At 58.9% G+C, this 20,160-nt stretch overlaps 1 protein-coding gene across 4 annotated transcripts in view; it reads left to right on the top strand.

The window, feature by feature from the left end:
• The window catches only part of LOC140421878 (uncharacterized), a 276,272-nt gene that overhangs the window by 33,244 nt on the left and 222,868 nt on the right, over window positions 1-20,160 (top strand). For 3 of the 4 annotated variants that reach the window (XR_011947154.1, XM_072506852.1, XM_072506844.1), the window contains exon 6: window positions 10,094-10,179. The exons of the other annotated variant lie outside the window; for it this stretch is intronic. Coding sequence is in view for 2 of the 3 variants with exons in the window: in XM_072506852.1 (XP_072362953.1) it covers window positions 10,094-10,179 (86 nt within the window). In the remaining variant the exon portion in view is untranslated. The remainder of the gene's footprint in view (window positions 1-10,093; window positions 10,180-20,160) is intronic. 4 annotated transcript variants of the gene reach the window in all.

Genomic DNA, 20,160 nt, shown 5'->3' with positions numbered 1-20,160 from the left:
TGGGCATCGATTAATAGAAGGAACATAGATCCTTGAAAAGGGCCGGCGAAATCCGCATGCAAACGCGCCCAAGGCCATTCCCAGTGATGTATGGGCACGGCCGGCGGATACGCTCTGACGCTCCTGGCAAATGGAGCAGTTTTGGGCCACCTTCTCAATGTCGGTATCGAGGCCTGGCCACCAGACATAACTCTGGGCCAACGTTTTCATTTTGGTCACACCCGGATGCCCATTGAGCAAGTCTCTTAGTATCAGCTCCTGTCCTTTTTCCGGGACAATCACACGCGTCCCCCATAAGAGGATACCATCTTCCACGCTAAATTCTGACAGCTTGGAGGAAAATGCCCGCTACTCGCCTGGGAGCTGTCTATGCTGCCCACCATACAGGACTATGTGCCGAACCTTTGACAGGACTGGCTCCGTCTGGGTCCACTCACGGATCTGTGATGCCGTGACAGGCAAGGTGCCCATACAATTTAGGGTTGCAACCACCTCACCGGTCGTGGGGGTCGACATGGGGCCGGTCGATAAAGGCAATTGGCTCAGTGCGTCGGCATTTGCTATCTGGGTTCCTGGTTTGTGCTCCAGAAAATGCTCGTAGGCAGCGAGCAACAAAGCCCAGTGCTAGATCCGTGCGGAAGCAATGGGCGGTATTGGCTTATCGTCTCAGAAAAGTCCCAGCAGAGGCTTATGATCAGTCACGATAGTGAAGTGGCGGCCATACACGTACTGGTGGAAGCGTTTGACCGCAAAGACCACCGCCAGGCCCTCCTTCTCGATCTGCGCATATTTCCTTTCCGCTGCACTCAATGTGTGGGAGGCGAAATCTCTCGGCCGCTCCGCCCCGTTCTCCATCTTGTGGGACAGGACGGCCCCAATACCATAGGGGGTGCATCACATGTGATGAGCAAAGGCTTTCCTGGATCACAGTGGGTTCGTAACCCAGACGATGACAATTGTTGTTTTACCCGCCGGAAAGCGTTTTTTTGCGGCTGACCCCAAACCCAGGTGTGATTCTTCTTTCGCAGAAGGTGCAACGGGGCCAGTGTAATTGCCAGATTAGGGAGGAACTTCCCGTAATAGTTTACGAGGCCGAGAAAAGAACGATGATGCGAAGTGTTAGTCGGGGCGGGGGCCTGTTGAATTGCGCGCACCTTCTCTGCGACGGAGTGCAAACCTTCGCAGTCCACCTGATAACCCAGGTTGATTACTTCCTTCGCCTGAAAGACGCACTTTGTGCGACGTAAACGGGCTCCAGCCTCTGAAAAGCGTCTAAGGACAGCCTCCAAATTTTCCATTTGTTCCTGCTCCGACGTCCCTGTAATCAAAACGTTGTCTAAGTAGACAGCGACACGCGGCAAACCTCTCAAAATGCCCTCCATGATGCATTGAAAAATAGCGTAGGCAGAGGATATCCCAAAGGGCAACCGTGTATATTCATACAGGCCCCGGTGTGTATTAATCGTTACATATGGCCGGGAGGCGGGGTCCAGCTCCAAATGTAGGCAGGCGTGACTCACATCTAATTTCGTGAACAAGAGTCCGCCTTCAAGCTTCACGTAGAGATCCTCTATGTGAGGCATTGGATATCGGTCAAGCCGTGAAGCCGTATTCACTGTAAGTTTATAGTCGCCCGCACAAGCAAACTGTGGCATCTGGCTTCATCACAGGTACAATTGGTGCTGCCCAGTCAGCGAAACGTACGGGCTGATAATACCCAAAGTCTCCAAACGAGTGAGCTCCCCTTCTACCTTCTTGAGCAAGGTGTAAGGCACCGGGCGCACCCGGCGTGGCTCCTGGTTCGATTTGGATACGGGCTAAGGCCCCTTTTATTTTCCCCAAACCGGGTTGAAATACATCTGGGTACCGTCCTAACACCTCAGTCAACCCTCCAGAAACTGTTTGGAGGATGTGCTCCACTGCAGCCGCAAATGGCGCAACCAGTCCCAACCCAACAGGCAGGGCCCGTGGCCACGCACCACGTTAAGTGGGAAACACCCCTCCCCTTGGCGTCCATAAACAACAGGGGTCATCGTAGTTCCTGCAATGTCCAATGGTTCCACTGTATAGGTGGTCAACCTGGCCTGTGTGTCGGTTATTGTAAGGGTCTGTATACCCTGCTTGATGCGGTCGAATGTCCTCTGGGTGATCACGGAGACCGCTGCGCCAATGTCCAACTCCATATCAAGCGGGTGACTATTGACCCGTACTGTCACCTTTAATGGGGGCCACATGGGAGCTGCCACACAATGCCGCTGCAGGCAGTCGTCCTCCGTCTCCACGTCCTCAGGAGTAGTCGCCGCAGGTTCATCCAAATGGAGGGTACGGACCCTGGGCTGGCCCCAGTTTCTGTCGGAATGATGGCGCCTCTGGCGCCCCCAAGACCGGCGTCCGTGACAGGGTCGGCGGCCACAAGTCTGACACGGACATGGCTCCTCATCCATTGGTTCTGGAAAAGGCTCCCTTGTGGGAGAAATGTCCGACGGCCACTGGCGTCGATCCGGACGTCGCCTCGCCCAAGGTACCGCAGGGGTGCGGGGGGACGCTTTCGGACGGAAGGTGTTGGACCCCAAAACATGCACCTCCATTCCCTGTAGCTCCTGCACTCGCCGTTCTGCGCTCTCTCGGGACAATACTATTTGAATGGCCTGCTGAAAAGTCAATGTTGGTTCAGCTAACAACTTTCTCTGGGTGGCCGCATTGTTAATACCGCAAACCAAACTGTCGCGTAACATTTCTGACAATGTCTCACCATAGTCACAGTACTCCGCAATCCTGCGTAGCCTGGATAGAAAACCGGCAAGGGATTCTCCTGGGGTCCGCTCAGCGGTATTAAACCGGTAACGCAGGACTATCGTGGACTGGGTTGGGTTAAAATGTTGCCCCACTAAGTTTACAAGTTCGCCAAACGTTTTGGTGTCCGGCGCAGCTGGGTACGTAAGGCTCCTAATCACTCCAAACGTATGCGGGCCGCAGGTGGTGAGCAATATGATCACCTGGCGCTCGTTTTCGGTGACATTGTTTGCCCGGAAATTGTAATGCATCCGTTATGCGTACTGGTTCCAGCTTTCCAGCACAGCGTCAAAAACATCCAAACGTCCATACAGAGGCATGGTGTAATAGAAAACAACTTCCAACCTGTATCCAATAAAAATCCAGGGAGGTGGCTTCAGCAGTGTCGACTGCTATTCACTTTAACCCTCATCGCCAGTTTTGTGAGGGCCACGAAGAATCCAGCACGAGTTGAAGGATAGAAAGAAATAACATTTATTTACTGTGGTAGTCACCACTGGCAGTATTATATGTATTACGGTAAGACACCTATACTAGAGGTATTTGGGTAAATCTCTGCCTGCTGGCTCCGCCCAGTAGGCGGCGTAGAAATATGTACGCTCGACGGTGCTGCAGCCATTCTGGTAGCAGCTACAGGAGGCACAACAGCTTTGCTCAAAATCTCGATTATTCCACTACTCTCGTCTTTGTGGTAATTGATAGTGCATCAATTATTGAGCAAAGATTCTTGAAACGATGGATCTTCACATCAAGCCTAATCGCCTGCAGCTGAACCCTCAAGCAGCCAACGCTACGTCCGCTTTTGACCACTGGCTAGCCTGCTTCGAAAGCTACCTTCGAACATCCGCTGAGGAACCCTTGGACGCGCAGAAGCTCCAAGTCCTTTATTCACGGGTGAGCCGTGACATTTTTCCTCTCATCCGGGATGCGCCCACTTCGAAGCAATGGAGCTCCTGAAGGGACATTACATTCGGCCAGTCAATCAACTCTACACCAGGCACCTCCTGTCCACGAGACAGCAACTACCCGTTGAGTCCCTGGACGATTTCTGTGCCCTGCACATCCTGGGGAGGAACTGTGACTGCCAGGCAGTTTCGGCAGTCCAGCACACAGAACCTTTAATCCGAGATGCGTTCATTACGGGCATGAGGTCTGCGAACGTCCGCCAGCGCCTATTGGAAGGGGGTACGCTTGATCTTGCAGGAACTAGGCAGCTCGCGAACCCGTTAACAGTGGCCTCCCGTAACGTCCAGTCATACGCCCCCGACTGCGCGGCACTCTCATGGGCATCGTGGGCCCCACCAGCTGCCAACTCCAGCACACCGCAAGCCTGCGCCGTATGGCAGCCAGCCAACCCTGGGGGGCCCAAATGCTATTTTTGCGGGCAGAACAAACACCCCCGGTAGCGCTGCCCGGCGCGGAGCGCGACCGACAACAGATGTGGAAAGAAGGGATACTTTGTTTCTGTTTGCCAGGCCCAGTCAGTTGCCGCTGTTCTAGGCCCAGCGTCCTGCACCCCCCACGTGCGACCCAGGGGCGCCGCCATTTTACCTCTCGCAAGCCATGTGCGGCCCGTGGGTGCCGCCATCTTTGGCGCCATTTTGGACGGGCCTCGGGACCCCTGCTCGCCTGGAAGCTCGTCTGGCCGTTCATCGCCTGCCACTACCTCCACCACCGCTGACCAGCCCGGTGCCTCCCAGCATCTGCCGCAGCTCGTCTCAATCAGCCTGGACCAGTCCTGGCCTGGCAACCTCGCGACCGCAACGACAACGGTGAAAATCGACGGGCATGAGACGTCCTGCCTTTTTGGCTCCGGGAGCACAGAGAGCTTCATCCACCCCACGATGGTAAGGTGCTGCTCCCTCGCAATACACCCCGCCACCCAGAAGATCTCCCTGGCCTCCGGATCCCATTCTGTGGAAATCCGGGGGTACTGCATCGCGACCCTCCCCGTCCAAGGCGTAGAGTTTAGCAACTCCCGGCTCTACGTCCCCCCCCCACCTCTGCGCTGCCCTGTTACTCGGCCTAGACTTCCAGTGCCACCTCCAAGGCTTAACCTTACGATTCGGCGGACCCCCTACCCCCCCTCACCCTATGCGGCCTCACGACCCTTAAGGTCGATCCACCTTCCTTGTTTGCGAACCTCACACCAGATTGCAAACCCGTCGCCACCAGGAGCAGGACAGGACCTTCATCAGGTCGGAGGTCCAACGGCTTCTGCGGGAAGGGGTCATTGAGGCCAGCAACAGCCCCTGGATAGCTCGTGGTAGTAGTAAAGACTGGGGAGAAGCACAGGATGGTCATCGACTACAGTCAGACCATCAATCGGTACACGCAGCGCGACACGTACCCCCTCCCACGCATATCTGACATGGTCAATCAGACTACACAGTATTGTGTCTTTTCCACAGTGGACCTGAAGTCCGCCTACCACCAGCTCCCCATCCACCCGGAGGACCGCCAGTACACTGCGTTCGAAGCAGATGGCCGCCTCTATCACTTCCTTAGGGTTCCCTTCGCCGTCACTAATGGGGTCTCGGTCTTCCAACGTGAGATGGACCGAATGTTTGACCCGTACGGACTGCGGGCCACCTTCCCGTACCTAGACAATGTCACCATCTGTGGCCATGATCAACAGGACCACGACGCTAACCTCCTAAAATTCCTCCAGACTGCCAAACTCCTTAACCTCACGTACAATAAAGAGAAATGCGTGTTCGTACCAACCGCTTAGCCAACCTTGGCTATGTCGTGGAAAATGCATTTCTAGAGCCTGACCCCGAACTGCATGCGCCCCCTCATGGAACTCCCCCTCCCCCACTGCCCCAAGGCCCTGAAACGATGCCTGGGGTTTTTCTCCTACTATGCCCAGTGGATCCCTAACTATGTGGACACGGCCCGCCCACTCATTTAGTCCACAGTTTTTCCCTTGATGGCTGAGGCCCTCCAGGTCTTCAACCCGCATCAAGGCAGACATCGCCAAGGCCACGATGCACGCGGTCGTCGCGTCCCTCTCCTTCCAGGTCGAGAGCGATGCATCGGACGTAGCTCTGGCCGCCACCCTCAACCAGGCGGGCAGGCCCGTGGCCTTCTTTTCCCGCACCCTCCATGCCTCCGAAATTCGGCACTCCTCTGTCGAAAAGGAGGCCCAAGCCATTGTGGAAGCTGTGCGGCATTGGAGGCATTACCTAGCCGGCAGGAGATTCACTCTCCTCACTGACCAACGGTCGGTTGCCTTCATGTTCAATAATACACAGCGGGGCAAGATCAAAACGATAAGATCTTGAGGTGGAGGATTGAGCTCTCCACCTATAATTACGAGATTTTGTATCCCCTCGGGAAGCTCAACGGTCCCCCAAACGCCCTATCCCGCGGTACATGTGCCAGCGCACAAGTGGACCAACTCCGGGCTCTCCACTATGACCTCTGCCACCCTGGGGTCACCCGGTTCTTCCATTTCATCAAGGCCTGCAACCTGCCCTACTCCATTGAGGAGGTCAGGACTGTCACCAGAGACTGCCAGGTCTGCGCGGAGTGCAAGCCGCACTTCTACCGGCCAGACCGAGCGCACCTGGTGAAGGCCTCCCACCCCTTTGAGTGCTTCAGCATGGACTTCAAAGGGCCCCTCCCCTCCACCGACTGCAATACGTACTTTCTGAAGGTGGTCGATGAATACTCCCGGTTCCCTTTCGCCATTCCATGCCACCCGATATGACTTCTGCCACAGTCATTAAAGCCCTCCACAGCATCCTCATACTGTTCGGTTTCCCTACCTACGTCCACAGCGATCGGGGATCCTCCTTTATGAGTGATGAGCTGCGTCAGTTCCTGCTCAGCAAGGGCATTGCCTCGAGCAGGACGACTAGCAACAACGCCCGGGGAAACGGACAGGTGGAGAGGGAGATCGGGACGGTCTGGAAGGCCGTCCTGCTGGCGGTCTAAAAATCTCCCGGTCTCCCGCTGGCAGGAGGTCCTCCCCGACGCGCTCCACTCCATCCGATCGCTCCTCTGCACCGCTACTAGTGAAACCTCCCATGAACGTCTCTTTGCCTTCCCCAGGATGTCCACCTTCGGGGTCTCGCTCCCAACATGGCTGACAGTTCCTGGACCCGTCCTCCTTCGCAAGAATGTGCGGACCCATAAGTCGGACCCTTTGGTCGAAAGGGTCCACCTCCTACACGCGAACCCGCAGTACGTCTACGTGGCGCACCCCGACGGGCGCCAGGACACAGTCTCCCTCCGGGACCTGGCACCCGCTGGATCCCCACCCACGGCCCCCGACCCCGCCCCCGGTTGCCTCATTCACCCCTGCACCACTCCCCCCCCAGCGAACCTCATTGCGGCCCCCGCCCCAGGAGGATCTGTCCCCCCACTGGTTCCAAGCTGGCCAGCTTTATCTACACAGGGAATCTGCTAATGATTTCTCCGCCCCCTCATTGGGGAAGCTCATACTCCCAATGGATTGTGGGATTGCCATTAGTCCCCAGCCAGTGGTAAGCAGGCAGGTTATAACAGCAGTGATTTGTCAATCAGTGGTACAGAGTGGCTTCAACCTGTGAGGATCGCCCATCCTGCCTGACTTGATATCAGTGGATTCTGTCTGCTCTGTTGAGATCAAATACACGGGGGAGATTTTAACTGGTGTTACATGAAAGAAACTAAAATGGTGGTGCTCTCTACCTGTATGGTAATGAAAGTTCATCATTCCCAAATAAAAAGGAAAAAGCACTTTGTTTCGATAGATCTGGCCACATAATTTAAAGGACCTACCATGGTAACTGAACATATTGCACAGATTCGAAATGGATATTGAATTCAGTAAAGTAACTTAGATAGTCCTGAAGGTAACCTAAAATAAAAGCAAACTGATATGGATGCTGGAATTCTGTAAGCAAAATAGGAAGTGCGGGGAAAACTCAGCAGATCGGGCAGCATCTGTGGAGAGAGAAAGAGAGTTAACGTTTCACATCTAATATGAGTCTTTTCTTGGAATTAATTTTAAGCGAACTGACTTGAAGGGTATGAGTTGTGGTTCAGTTAGTGTCATTTGTCTCTCAGAGTCAGAAGGTGGTAAGTTCAAGTCCCACCCCAGAGCCTGAAATTCCTGTGCAGTACTGAGGGACAACTGCACTGTGGAAGGTGATGTCTTCTGGATGAGACAGTAAAACAAAGTCCCACCTGCTCTCTAAGGTGACTGTAAAAGAACCCATGGTACTATTTTGAAGAAGTGCAGGGGAATTCGTCAGTGTCCTGGCCAATATTTTTTCCTTAGTCAACAGCTTTAAAACACATTGCTGTTTGTGGGAGTTTGCTGTGTGCAAATTGGCTGCTGTTTCTTACATTACAACAATGACTACACACAATAAGTATTTTATTGGCTGTAAAGAATTTTGGGGCATCCTTAAGTTACAAAAAGAACTATTTAGAGTCTTTAAAAAATATTTTAAAGTCAATTTTGTGCCGATCACAGTTTTACATCCCACCTGATTTTACTCTACATTGACACAAAGGAAAATACTGCAATTGCTGTAAATCTGAAATAAAAGCAGAAAGTGCATGAAATATTTAGCTGTGTAGAGTAAAACAGAGTTAATATTTCACATCAATGAACTTCCATCAGAATCACTCTACATTGACATCAGTGGAGAGTGAAATCAGAAAGTCTATAAAAAGGGCTTAGAGCCAAATACTCCCCATTACCACTGGGTCGGTCAGGTTAAAATCTGGTCTATGCCTTTTGTTCCAGAGGTAAAGTGCACTTCTGTCTTAATTCCTTTAAACAAATAATGTTTTGAGGCAGTAAATGCTGCATTTCAGCCTCATTCTGACTCCATTGAAAAGGATAAAACATGGGGCAATGGCATAATTTAGCCCAAATAGAGCTCAAGTTCAGAACGGACAGACGGTTAATTGTAAGAGGGGTTTCATTTTCAACTCCATTTCCTGGGCATGGTTGCGTCTCCACCAACTGACATGCCACTGATTTCATTGGGATTAAATTAGATGTATTCTACAATGGGTGGTGAATGCGTTCCAACACATCAGTATCTGGGAAGTGATGTTGATAATTACCCAGGCACCTTAACCCCATCCGAGGTTAGTAATTCCTTTTCTTTGTTAAATAAAGTTTCAAGGCCTACTTCATAAAATTCACAAGACAAGGAGGTTGATGCTAACTATAAGATGGCTGACTGGCGGAGCAAGCTGACCAGTCACCTGACAGTGCTGACGGGTATGCCTGGAGCATTTTGAGGGCTGGGGCTCATTACCATACAGGTAGAGAGCACCATCATTTTTAATTCTTAATTTATGCCAAAAGCCTCAATTATGTAAAAACTGGGATAGTCATGTATTCAGTTCATATTTGAAACCTGTTGCTTAGAATACTAACTCACCAAGCGAAACATGACTTAAATGTTAAGTTAATGTCAATAAGCTGTTTAAACTTCAATAAGGTCACCAAGACACAATTTAAATGTTTTTATATATTCATAAATTAATCTTTTATCAGGGCAATTGTAGTCATTCTGCTAGCAAATTAAATGAAGGTTCTGACGAGACCTATATAATTGGTGAGAACATCTGAATATTTATTCTAACTGGGTAGAAACAAAGAAAGTCACACTTCAAATAAACTAGTTTTAAAGTAATTAACATGGAGTTTCTGTCTCTTACAAGATTCCTTCCAGCTTTCTCTCTGTACTGTATTAATGGCAAGATGCACAATGTTAAATTCGTTTTATCTGTATCAGCTCTTCAGTACCCCATCTCTTCAAATCTGAGCTTGGCCAAGTTTGCTCAATAAAACAAACACATCACTGAGGGAAAGAGGGACAATGTAATGTAAAATTTGACTTGAATGATAGCTTCGACCTCCTTCAAAAGTAATACATAAGAAGATATTCACCTTTAGTCAGAAGTTATCTTTCAGATTTTTCAGACTTTTGTTAGTTTACATTTTCTCCAAGTCCTTTATCTTGATTTCTCAATGTCATGCACCACCATGTCATGCGAGCAGGAAGGACGAGGTACCAGAGTGACACAGTATGAATTTTCCCCTCTCTAAAATTAAAAGTTTCCCCCCCCCCCCAGAGCAAAGCCTAACTGCATTCCTCCTCTTCCTGACACAGTATTGGAGCTTCAGGGACAAGATTTATACCCTTAGATATCAATTGAAACTTGCTGCCAAAATGCAGATTTTCTTTGTGCATATAATTATTGCCATTGTTCTTAGATGTTAAGCGCCTTTACAGGTCCCCAACTAGTTCCTGTATTCACAATTTTACTTCTGATTGTTAAGGTTGTACAAGTACAGTTGAGCTGTCAGAACTTGGAAACCATTCATTGGAGTGTCAGTATAAGCCACCAGCTGAACTGGATTCGAAGGTCAGTTATTTAAGGAAAATAAACAAAGTTCTAAATTTCTTAGCATTTTCAATGAGAAGTATTAATTCTGAAACATGTAAATTTGACAAGAGATAGAGAAGCTTAATAAATTATGTTCGCCATATAATTTATATATATTCAAAGGATGTGGGCATCTAGAGTGGATTTTAAAAAATTCTTTCACGGGTTATGGGATTCGCTGTCTAGGTTAGCATATATTGCACATTCCTAATTTTCCAGGAGAAGATAGTGGTGAACTTCCTTCTTGAACCACTGCACTCCATGAGGTGTAGGTTCAGCCACAGTGCTGTTAGGGAGGAGGGAGCACGTAGGATTTGGATGGAGCAAGAATGAAGGAACAGTGATTTAATTCCAAGTCACAATGGTGTGTGGCTTGGAGGGGAACTTGGAGGTGGTATTCCCAGGCATGGAAGGTGCTGTTGAAGGAGTTTTGGTGAGTTGCTGCAGTGTAACTCGTAGATGGTAGCACTGTACAATGATGGTGGAGGGAGTGGATGTCGAATGTAGGGGTGTAGGAGAATGAATACCAATTGAAGCGGACTACTTTGTCCTCGATGATGTTGAGCTTCTTAAGTATAAAAGCAAATTACTGCGGATGCTGGAATCTGAAACTAAAGAGAAAATGCTGGAAAATCTCAGCAGGTCTGGCAGCATCTGTAGGGAGAGAAAAGAGCTAACGTTTCGAGTCCAGAAGACCCTTGTCTTAAATGTTGTTGGAGCTGCACTCATCCAGAAAAATGGAGAATTCTAAGCCATTTCAGGGTGACTAAGAGTCAAACTCTGCTGAGGGTCTGAAGTCACATTTAGGCCAGACCAGGGGTGAAATTCTGCGTTATCGGCGCAAAGTCCGCCGATTGGCGCAAAAAACGGCGCAAATCCGACTTGCGTCACGCCGCAAAAATCGTCGCGAAGTCTCCGGCCCAAAATGGGCTAGCAGCGTCGTGACGGGATCCGCGCTTGCTCACGTGGTTCACGCCGTGCAGCGTCATACACGCCGCACGGCGTGACGGCTCATAAGGACGCGCTGCTCCCCCCCCCACCCGACCGGAACACCCAACCGGAACACCCGACTGGATGGCCGGCCACCGCTCAGCCCCGAGGTTCCAGTCACGGGATGTGGAGGCGCTCCTGGACGCAGTGGAGCAGAGGAGGGAGGCCCTGTATCCCGGGCACGGCCGCAGAGTTGCCCCACGCCACAGCCGGCGTCTGTGGAGGGAGGTGGCAGAGGCCGTCACCGCTGCGGCCCTGACACCACGGACAGGCACCCAGTGCCACAAAAGGTGAATGACCTAGTCAGAGCAGGCAGGGTGAGCCTCCCACCCCCCCCCCTGCCCGATATCCATATCCCCCCCTCCTCCATATCCCCCTCCCCATATCCCCCCTCCCCCATATCCCCTCCCCCATATCCCCCCTCCCCCATATCCCCTCCCCCATATCCCCTCCCCCATATCCCCTCCCCCATATCCCCCCTCCCCATATCCCCCTCCCCATACCCCCCTTCCCCCATATCCTCCTTCCCCCATATCCCCCCTCCCCCATATCCACCCTCCCCCATATCCCCCTCCCCATATCCCCCTCCCCATATCCCCCCTCCCCCATATCCCCCCTCCCCCATATCCCCCCTCCCCCATATCCCCCCTCCCCCATATCCCCCTCCCCCTATCCCCTTCCCCCATATCCCCCCTCCCCCATATCCCCACTCCCCCATGTCCCCCTCCCCATATCCCCCCTCCCCCATATCCCCCTCCCTATATCCCCCCTCCCCCCATATCCCCCCTCCCCCATCTCCCCCTCCCCCATATCCCCCCTCCCCCATATCCCCCCTCCCACATATTCCCCCCTCCCCCATATCCCCCCTCCCCCATATCCCCCCTCCCCATATCCCCCTTCCCCCATATCCCCCCTTCCCCATATCCCCCTTCCCCATATCCCCCCTTCCCCATATCCCCCTTCCCCATATCCCCCTTCCCCATATCCCCCCTCCCCCATATCCCCCCTCCCCATATCCCCCCTCCCCATATCCCCCCTCCCCCATATCCCCCCTCCCCCATATCCCCCCATCCCCATATCCCCCCTCCCCCATATCCCCCCCTCCCCCATATCCCCCCCTCCCCCCTCTCCCCCCTCCCCCATATCCCCCCTCCCCATCTCCCCCTCCCCCATCTCCCTCTCCCCATATCCCCCCTCCCCCATATCCCCCCTCCCCCATATCCCCCCTCCCCCATATCCCCCCTCCCCCATATCCCCCCATCCCCATATCCCCCCTCCCCCATATCCCCCCCTCCCCCATATCCCCCCCTCCCCCCTCCCCCATATCCCCCCTCCCCCATATCCCCCCTCCCCCATATCCCCCCTCCCCCATATCCCCCCATCCCCATATCCCCCCTCCCCCATATCCCCCCCTCCCCCATATCCCCCCCTCCCCCCTCTCCCCCCTCCCCCATATCCCCCCTCCCCCATCTCCCCCTCCCCCATCTCCCTCTCCCCATATCCCCCTCCCCCATATCCCCCTCCCCCATATCCCCCTCCCCCATATCCCCCTCCCCCATATCCCCCTCCCCCATATCCCCCTCCCTCATATCCCCCATACCCCCCTCCCCCATATCCCCCCTCCCCCATACCCCCCCTCCCCCATACCCCCCCTCCCCCATATCCCCCCTCCCCATATCCCCCCTCCCCCATATCCCCCTATACCCCATATCCCCCCTCCCCCATATCCCCCCTCCCCATACCCCCAAATCCCCCCCCTCCCCCATATCCCCTTCCCCCATATCACCTGATCACTGCCTGCGTGTCTAACCATGCATGCTTCATTGTGTATCGCAAGAGCAAACGTCGAGGCACCCATCCCCGCAAATGCAGACCGCCCGCAGGATGCCCCTCGAAGGCCACGGGAGACGGAGAGACCCGGACCCTCCGGCATGCGACGCCCGCAGGATGCCCCTCGAACACCACGGGAGACGGAGAGACCCGGACCCTCCGGCATGCGATGCCCGCAGGATGCCCCTCGCACACCACGGGAGACGGAGAGACCCGGACCCTCCAGCATGCGATGCCCGCAGGATGCCCCTCGCACACCACGGGAGACGGAGAGACCCGGACCCTCCGGCATGCGATGCCCGCAGGATTCCCCTCGCACACCACGGGAGACGGAGAGACCCGGACCCTCCGGCATGCGACGCCCGCAGGATGCCCCTTAGAGACCACGGGAGACGGAGAGACCTGGAGCAACAGGGAGACGGAGAGACCTGGAGCAACAGGGAGACGACGCCCCCGTCATGTGCGGGTGCGACGACGCAGGCGTGTGCCACCCAGCGACGAGAGGGGCAGCCACAGGCCCCCGTCACAGCCGAGCCAGGACACCACTACCCAGGACACCCCTACCCAGGACACCCCTACCCGGGACACCCCTACCCGGGACACCACTACCGGACAGGAAGACGAAGTACCGGACAGTGACACAGAGTGGATGGGTGGAGACGAACCCCCACCCCAAAGTGCCATGGACTCAGAGTGGGACGAAGAGCACGACACAACGCCACTGCTGTCACCAACACCCTCCACCATCGCAGAAACACTCACCTCGGTTGGGCACTTTAGTGATGAGGCGTCTGGTACACTCACTGGTGCGCACAACACAACCGTCCCGGTACAGCAGGTGGAGGTAGGAGCAGCAGAGGGGCCGGGCGGTCGGAGGGCAGCCCAGCCCAAGCGAACATCTGCCGCCCAGATGGATCCCGGGTTCCTGGAGTTACCACACCCACTCATAGATCCGATGCAACCACCGGCCCGGAGACGAGCGAAGAGGGTGACGGCCGGCTTGCGGTGGCTGCAGTCGCAGGTGGAGGAGTCCACCCGCGTCCCTGAGCTGGGAGTGGTGCCGGTCATACGTGCCACCCAGGCCGACACCGCACGGGTGGCGTCCGCGGTGGAGGCAATGGGTGCGACCGTGTCAGACATGGGGAACGGTTTGCGAGGCCTGGGGCTTTCCGTGCAGGCGGCGTCTGTGGCCCAGGACATGGCTGCCCTCTCACAGGAGGCCATGAGCCAGTGCCAGCGCCAGATGGCAGAGGCGCTCAACGCCATAGCCCAGTCTCTGCAGGCCATAGCCCAGTCTCAGCAGGCCATCGCTGAGGGCATCGTCGCCATTGGCCATGTGCGAGCCGGCGTCGCACAGTCACAGACCGGGTTTGCCAATCCCCTGGGCTCCATGGCTGCAAACCTGCAGACCCCTGTCGATACCAGCACGGGCCTCCAGGACTGTCAGCGCCAGATGTCGGGGGGGCGTCGGATGGCATCCCCCACCAATGTAGAGGCCTGGGGGCCATTGGGCACCCCGAGGGAGGAGGAGGTGGTGTGGTCCGTCCCGGGTCCCCCTGTAGGGGAGGTCCCGGAACACCGCGACACCTCGGACTCCCCCACTTCCGTCCCAGGTGCAACGGGTGGGCAACGGGCAGGACAGGCTGGCAGCTCGCCATCCCAGTCGCCCGGGCCGCAGCCTGGCCCATCTAGGCCAGGACGCCCCAGGAAACGGCAGCCAAAGGGATCCAGTATCAGAGGGCAGGAATCACAGGAGTCCACCTCCAGTTCTGCTGTACCGTCTGGGGAACCACGTAGACGTAGTCAAAGGGCCCGTAAGGCCAAACAATTAGACACTGAGTAAGTTGGCACGGGTGCAGGGCACAGATGAGTTTTAGGGGCTAGGGCACGTGCATGAACTCCTTTGGTTATTAAAGTCAATGTTACACCTACAGAAGCTGCCTTTGTGCTCTGTCCAAAGCGTGCGGGGGTGTCATGTACGTTGAGCGCAAGTGTGTGTGTGAGGGGTGGTCTTACCTCAGCCCCAGGTGAGTCTGCCCCTTCCCCCTGGGCCGCCATCAACATCCCCCCGGGCAGAGGACGGGACCGTGCGCTGCAGTGTCATAGCCGCATGCAGGGATGGTCCGGGTGGATGGTGGTACTGTGGCCATGGGTCAGACATAGTCCAACGATGTTGAGCCAGGAGCTCATCGCAGGGTAGGTTGTCATCATCCTCCATGGCCTGCAATAGACACGCGTCCACCCGCAACTGTGTGAGCCCGGCCATTGTGCCGCAGGTGGATCAGCAATGGGGGGGGGGGGGGTGCATGCGGGTGGGGTGGGTGGGGTTGGGGAGGGGGGTGAGGGTGCTGGATGGGTGGGGGGTGTGGGTGGTCGGCTGTTGCCATGGTGTGCGGTCTGTGGCCATACTACCCGATTCCCATGCCCAACTAGTCAGTGAAGCGGGCGGCTATCAGCCTGTCCCATGCCCGCTGGGCCAGCCGGTAACGGTGGACAGCCACCCGCCTGTGTCTAGCCCGTCTGCCCTGACCATTGCCCCCATCCCCCTCATCTGGGGAGGACTGCGCCTCTTCCTGCTGCTCCTCCACTCCGCCCTCCTCTGCCTGCGGCACATCGCCCTCTGCTGGGCTATGTTGTGCAGGACGCAGCACACCACAATGATGCGGCCGGCCCTATCTGACCGATACTGGAGGGCGCCCCCAGAGAGGCCCAGGCACCTGAAACGCATCTTCAGCACGCCAAAGCACCTCTCTATCACTCCCCTTGTCGCTACATGGGCATCATTGTAGCGGTTCTCCGCCTCATTGCGTGGCCTCCATATAGGCGTCATCAGCCACGATCGCAATGGGTAGCCCCTGTCGCCCAGCAACCAGCCCCTCAGCCGGGATGGCGTCCCTCGTACATGCCGGGGATGGATGACTGCGACAACACGTATGAGTCGTGTACACTGCCTGGGTAACGGGCGCAGACGTGCAGGATCATCATGCGGTGGTCGCAGACCACCTGTATGTTCATCGAATAGGTCCCCTTCCTATTGGTGAACACGGCCCTGTTATCTGCAGGTGGCCGCACGGCGATGTGCATCCCATCAATCGCGCCCTGGACCATGGGGAACCCGGCCACAGCAGAGAAGCCCACGGTCCGGGCATCTTGGCTGGCCCGGTCCACAGGGAAGCGGATGTAGCGGTGCGCCATGGCATATAGGGCGTCTGTCACTGCCCGGATGCACCGATGTCTGCAATATGCCGGACATGTCTCCACTCGGTGCCTGGAATGACCCCGTTGCATAAATGTTCAGGGCCACCGTAACCTTGACGGACACGGGGAGAGGTTGTCCCCCGCCAGTGCCACGCGGTGACAGGTGTGCTAGCAGGTGGCAGATGTGTGCCACGGTTTCCCGCCTCATCAGGAGTCTCCTCCTGCATTCCCGGTCTGTGAGGTCCTGGTATGACTGCCGGGGCCGGTACACACGGGGCGCCCTCGGGTGCCTCCGTTGCCGTGGGGCCGCAAAGTCCTCCTCCCCCTCCTCATCCTGTCGGTCAGGTGTCCCTCCAGCCTGGGCGGCTGCCGCCTGCCTCTCTGCGGCAGCCTGCGCCGCCTCGCTGGCACACTCCTCCTCCTCCTCATCCAGGGCAACATAGACATTGAGGCTGCCGCCACGGCGGCCAACATCGCTGGATGATCGGAAAACATGACGGCCTGGTGGGGGGGCGGGGGGGGGGGGGGGCACGACGACATGTCATCATTGCCCAAATCCCCCCCTCCCCCCCAGCCAGGTGGCATGGACCGCATGGGTCCAACTGTTGGAGGCTGGCATCTGGCCAGGTGGACCAACTCACTTGCCCTCGCATCCCCCTCCCTGGCACGGGCCCCCCATCCTCCTCCCCGGCACGGACCCCCCCCCCATCCCCCTCCCCGGCACGGACCCCCCATCCCCCTCCCCGGCACGGACCCCCCATCCCCCTCCCCAGCATGGACCCCCCCAACCTCCTCCCCGGCACGGACCCCAACCTCCTCCCCGGCACAGGCCCCCCATCCTCCTCCCCGGCACGCACGGGGCCCCCATCCTCCTCCCCGGCACGGACCCCAACCTCCTCCCCGGCTCGGACCCCCCATCCTCCTCCCCGGCACGGACCCCAACCTCCTCCCCGGCTCGGACCCCCCATCCTCCTCCCCGGCACGGACCCCAACCTCCTCCCTGGCACGGACACCAACCTCCTCCCCGGCACGGACCCCATCCTCCTCCCCGGCACGGACCCCCCATCCTCCTCCCCGGCACGCCCCCCCCCCATCCCCCTCCCCGGCACGGGCCCACCATCCTCTTCCCCGGCACGGACCCCACATCCTCCTCCCCGGCACGGACCCCATCCATCTCCCTGGAACGGACACCCCATCCTCCTCCCCGGCACGGACACCCCATCCTCCTCCCCGGCACAGACCGCATCCTCCTCCCCGGCACGGACCCCAACCTCCTCCCCGGCACGGGCCCCCCATCCTCCTCCTCGGCATGGACCCCAACCTCCTCCCCGGCACGGGCCCCCCCATCCTCCTCCCCGGCACGGACCCCAACCTCCTCCCCGGCAGGGGCCCCCCATCCTCCCTGCCGGCACGGACCCCCCATCCTCCTCCCCGGCACGGACCCCAACCTCCTCCCCGGCACGGGCCCCCCATCCTCCTCCCCGGCACGGACCCCAACCCCCTCCCCGGCACGGGTCCCCCATCCTCCTCCCCGGCACGGGTCCCCTATCCTCCTCCCCGGCACGGGTCCCCCATCCTCCTCCCCGGCATGGACCCCCCATCCTCCTCCCCGGCACGGAACCCATCCTCCTCCCCGGAACGGACCCCAACCTCCTCCCCGGCACGGGCCCCCCATCCTCCTCCCCGGCACGGACCCCATCCTCCTCCCCGGCACGGGCCCCCCATCCTCCTCCCCGGCACGGGCCCCCCATCCTCCTCCCCGGCACGGACCCCCCCCCCCACCCCCAAACCCCCTCCTCAGCACGGGCCCCCCCATCCTCCTCCCCGGCACGGGCCCCCCATCCTCCTCCCCGGCACGGGCCCCCCATCCTCCTCCCCGGCACGGGCCCCCCATCCTCCTCCCCGGCACGGGCCCCCCATCCTCCTCCCCGGCACTGGCCCCCCATCCTCCTCCCCGGCACGGACCCCCCATCCCCCTCCCCGGCACGGACCCCCCATCCTCCTCCCCGGCACAGACCCCAACCTCCTCCCCGGCACGGGCTCCCCATCCTCCTCCCCGGCACGGACCCCAACCTCCTCCCCAGCACGGGCCCCCCATCCTCCTCCCCGGCACGGGCACCCCATCCTCCTCCCCGGCACGGACCGCCGCCCCCCCCACCCCCAATCCCCCTCCCAGCACGGGCCCCCCATCCTCCTCCCCGGCACGGACCCCCCATCCTCCTCCCCGGCACGGACCCAACCTCCTCCCCGGCACGGATCCCAACCTCCTCCCCGGCACGGGCCCGCCATCCTCCTCCCTGGCACGGACACCAACCTCCTCCCCGGCACGGACCCCATCCTCCTCCCCGGCACGGACCCCCCATCCTCCTCCCCGGCACGCCCCCCCCCATCCCCCTCCCCGGCACGGGCCCACCATCCTCTTCCCCGGCACGGACCCCACATCCTCCTCCCCGGCACGGACCCCATCCATCTCCCTGGAACGGACACCCCATCCTCCTCCCCGGCACGGACACCCCATCCTCCTCCCCGGCACAGACCGCATCCTCCTCCCCGGCACGGACCCCAACCTCCTCCCCGGCACGGGCCCCCCATCCTCCTCCTCGGCATGGACCCCAACCTCCTCCCCGGCACGGGCCCCCCATCCTCCTCCCCGGCACGGACCCCAACCTCCTCCCCGGCAGGGGCCCCCCATCCTCCCTGCCGGCACGGACCCCCCATCCTCCTCCCCGGCACGGACCCCAACCTCCTCCCCCGGCACGGGCCCCCCATCCTCCTCCCCGGCACGGACCCCAACCCCCTCCCCGGCACGGGTCCCCCATCCTCCTCCCCGGCACGGGTCCCCTATCCTCCTCCCCGGCACGGGTCCCCCATCCTCCTCCCCGGCATGGACCCCCCATCCTCCTCCCCGGCACGGAACCCATCCTCCTCCCCGGAACGGACCCCAACCTCCTCCCCGGCACGGGCCCCCCATCCTCCTCCCCGGCACGGACCCCATCCTCCTCCCCGGCACGGGCCCCCCATCCTCCTCCCCGGCACGGGCCCCCCATCCTCCTCCCCGGCACGGACCCCCCCCCCCCACCCCCAAACCCCCTCCTCAGCACGGGCCCCCCATCCTCCTCCCCGGCACGGGCCCCCCATCCTCCTCCCCGGCACGGGTCCCCCATCCTCCTCCCCGGCACGGGCCCCCCATCCTCCTCCCCGGCACGGGCCCCCCATCCTCCTCCCCGGCACTGGCCCCCCATCCTCCTCCCCGGCACGGACCCCCCATCCCCCTCCCCGGCACGGACCCCCCATCCTCCTCCCCGGCACAGACCCCAACCTCCTCCCCGGCACGGGCTCCCCATCCTCCTCCCCGGCACGGACCCCAACCTCCTCCCCAGCACGGGCCCCCCATCCTCCTCCCCGGCACGGGCACCCCATCCTCCTCCCCGGCACGGACCGCCGCCCCCCCCACCCCCAATCCCCCTCCCAGCACGGGCCCCCCATCCTCCTCCCCGGCACGGACCCCCCATCCTCCTCCCCGGCACGGACCCAACCTCCTCCCCGGCACGGACCCCAACCTCCTCCCCGGCACGGGCCCCCCATCCTCCTCCCCGGCACGGACCCCAACCTCCTCCCCAGCACGGACCCCATCCTCCTCCCCGGCACGGACCCCCCATCCTCCTCCCCGGCATGCCCCCCCCCCCCCATCCTCCTCCCCGGCATGGGCCCCCCATCCTCCTCCCCGGCACGGACCCCCCATCCTCCTCCCCGGCACGGACCCCATCCTCCACACCGGAACGGACCCCCCATTCCCCTCCCCAGCCCGGACCCCCCATCCTCCTCCCGGCACAGACCCCAACCTCCACCCCGGCACGGGCTCCCCATCCTCCTCCCCGGCACGGGCTCCCCATCCTCCTCCCCGGCACGGGCCCCCCATCCTCCTCCCCGGCACGGGCCCCC

The sequence above is a fragment of the Scyliorhinus torazame genome, chromosome 1, assembly GCF_047496885.1.
Source record: "Scyliorhinus torazame isolate Kashiwa2021f chromosome 1, sScyTor2.1, whole genome shotgun sequence".
Taxonomy (NCBI): domain Eukaryota; kingdom Metazoa; phylum Chordata; class Chondrichthyes; order Carcharhiniformes; family Scyliorhinidae; genus Scyliorhinus; species Scyliorhinus torazame.
Note: the sequence above shows the minus strand (reverse complement) of the source record. Positions and strands in the feature narration are given on the sequence as shown.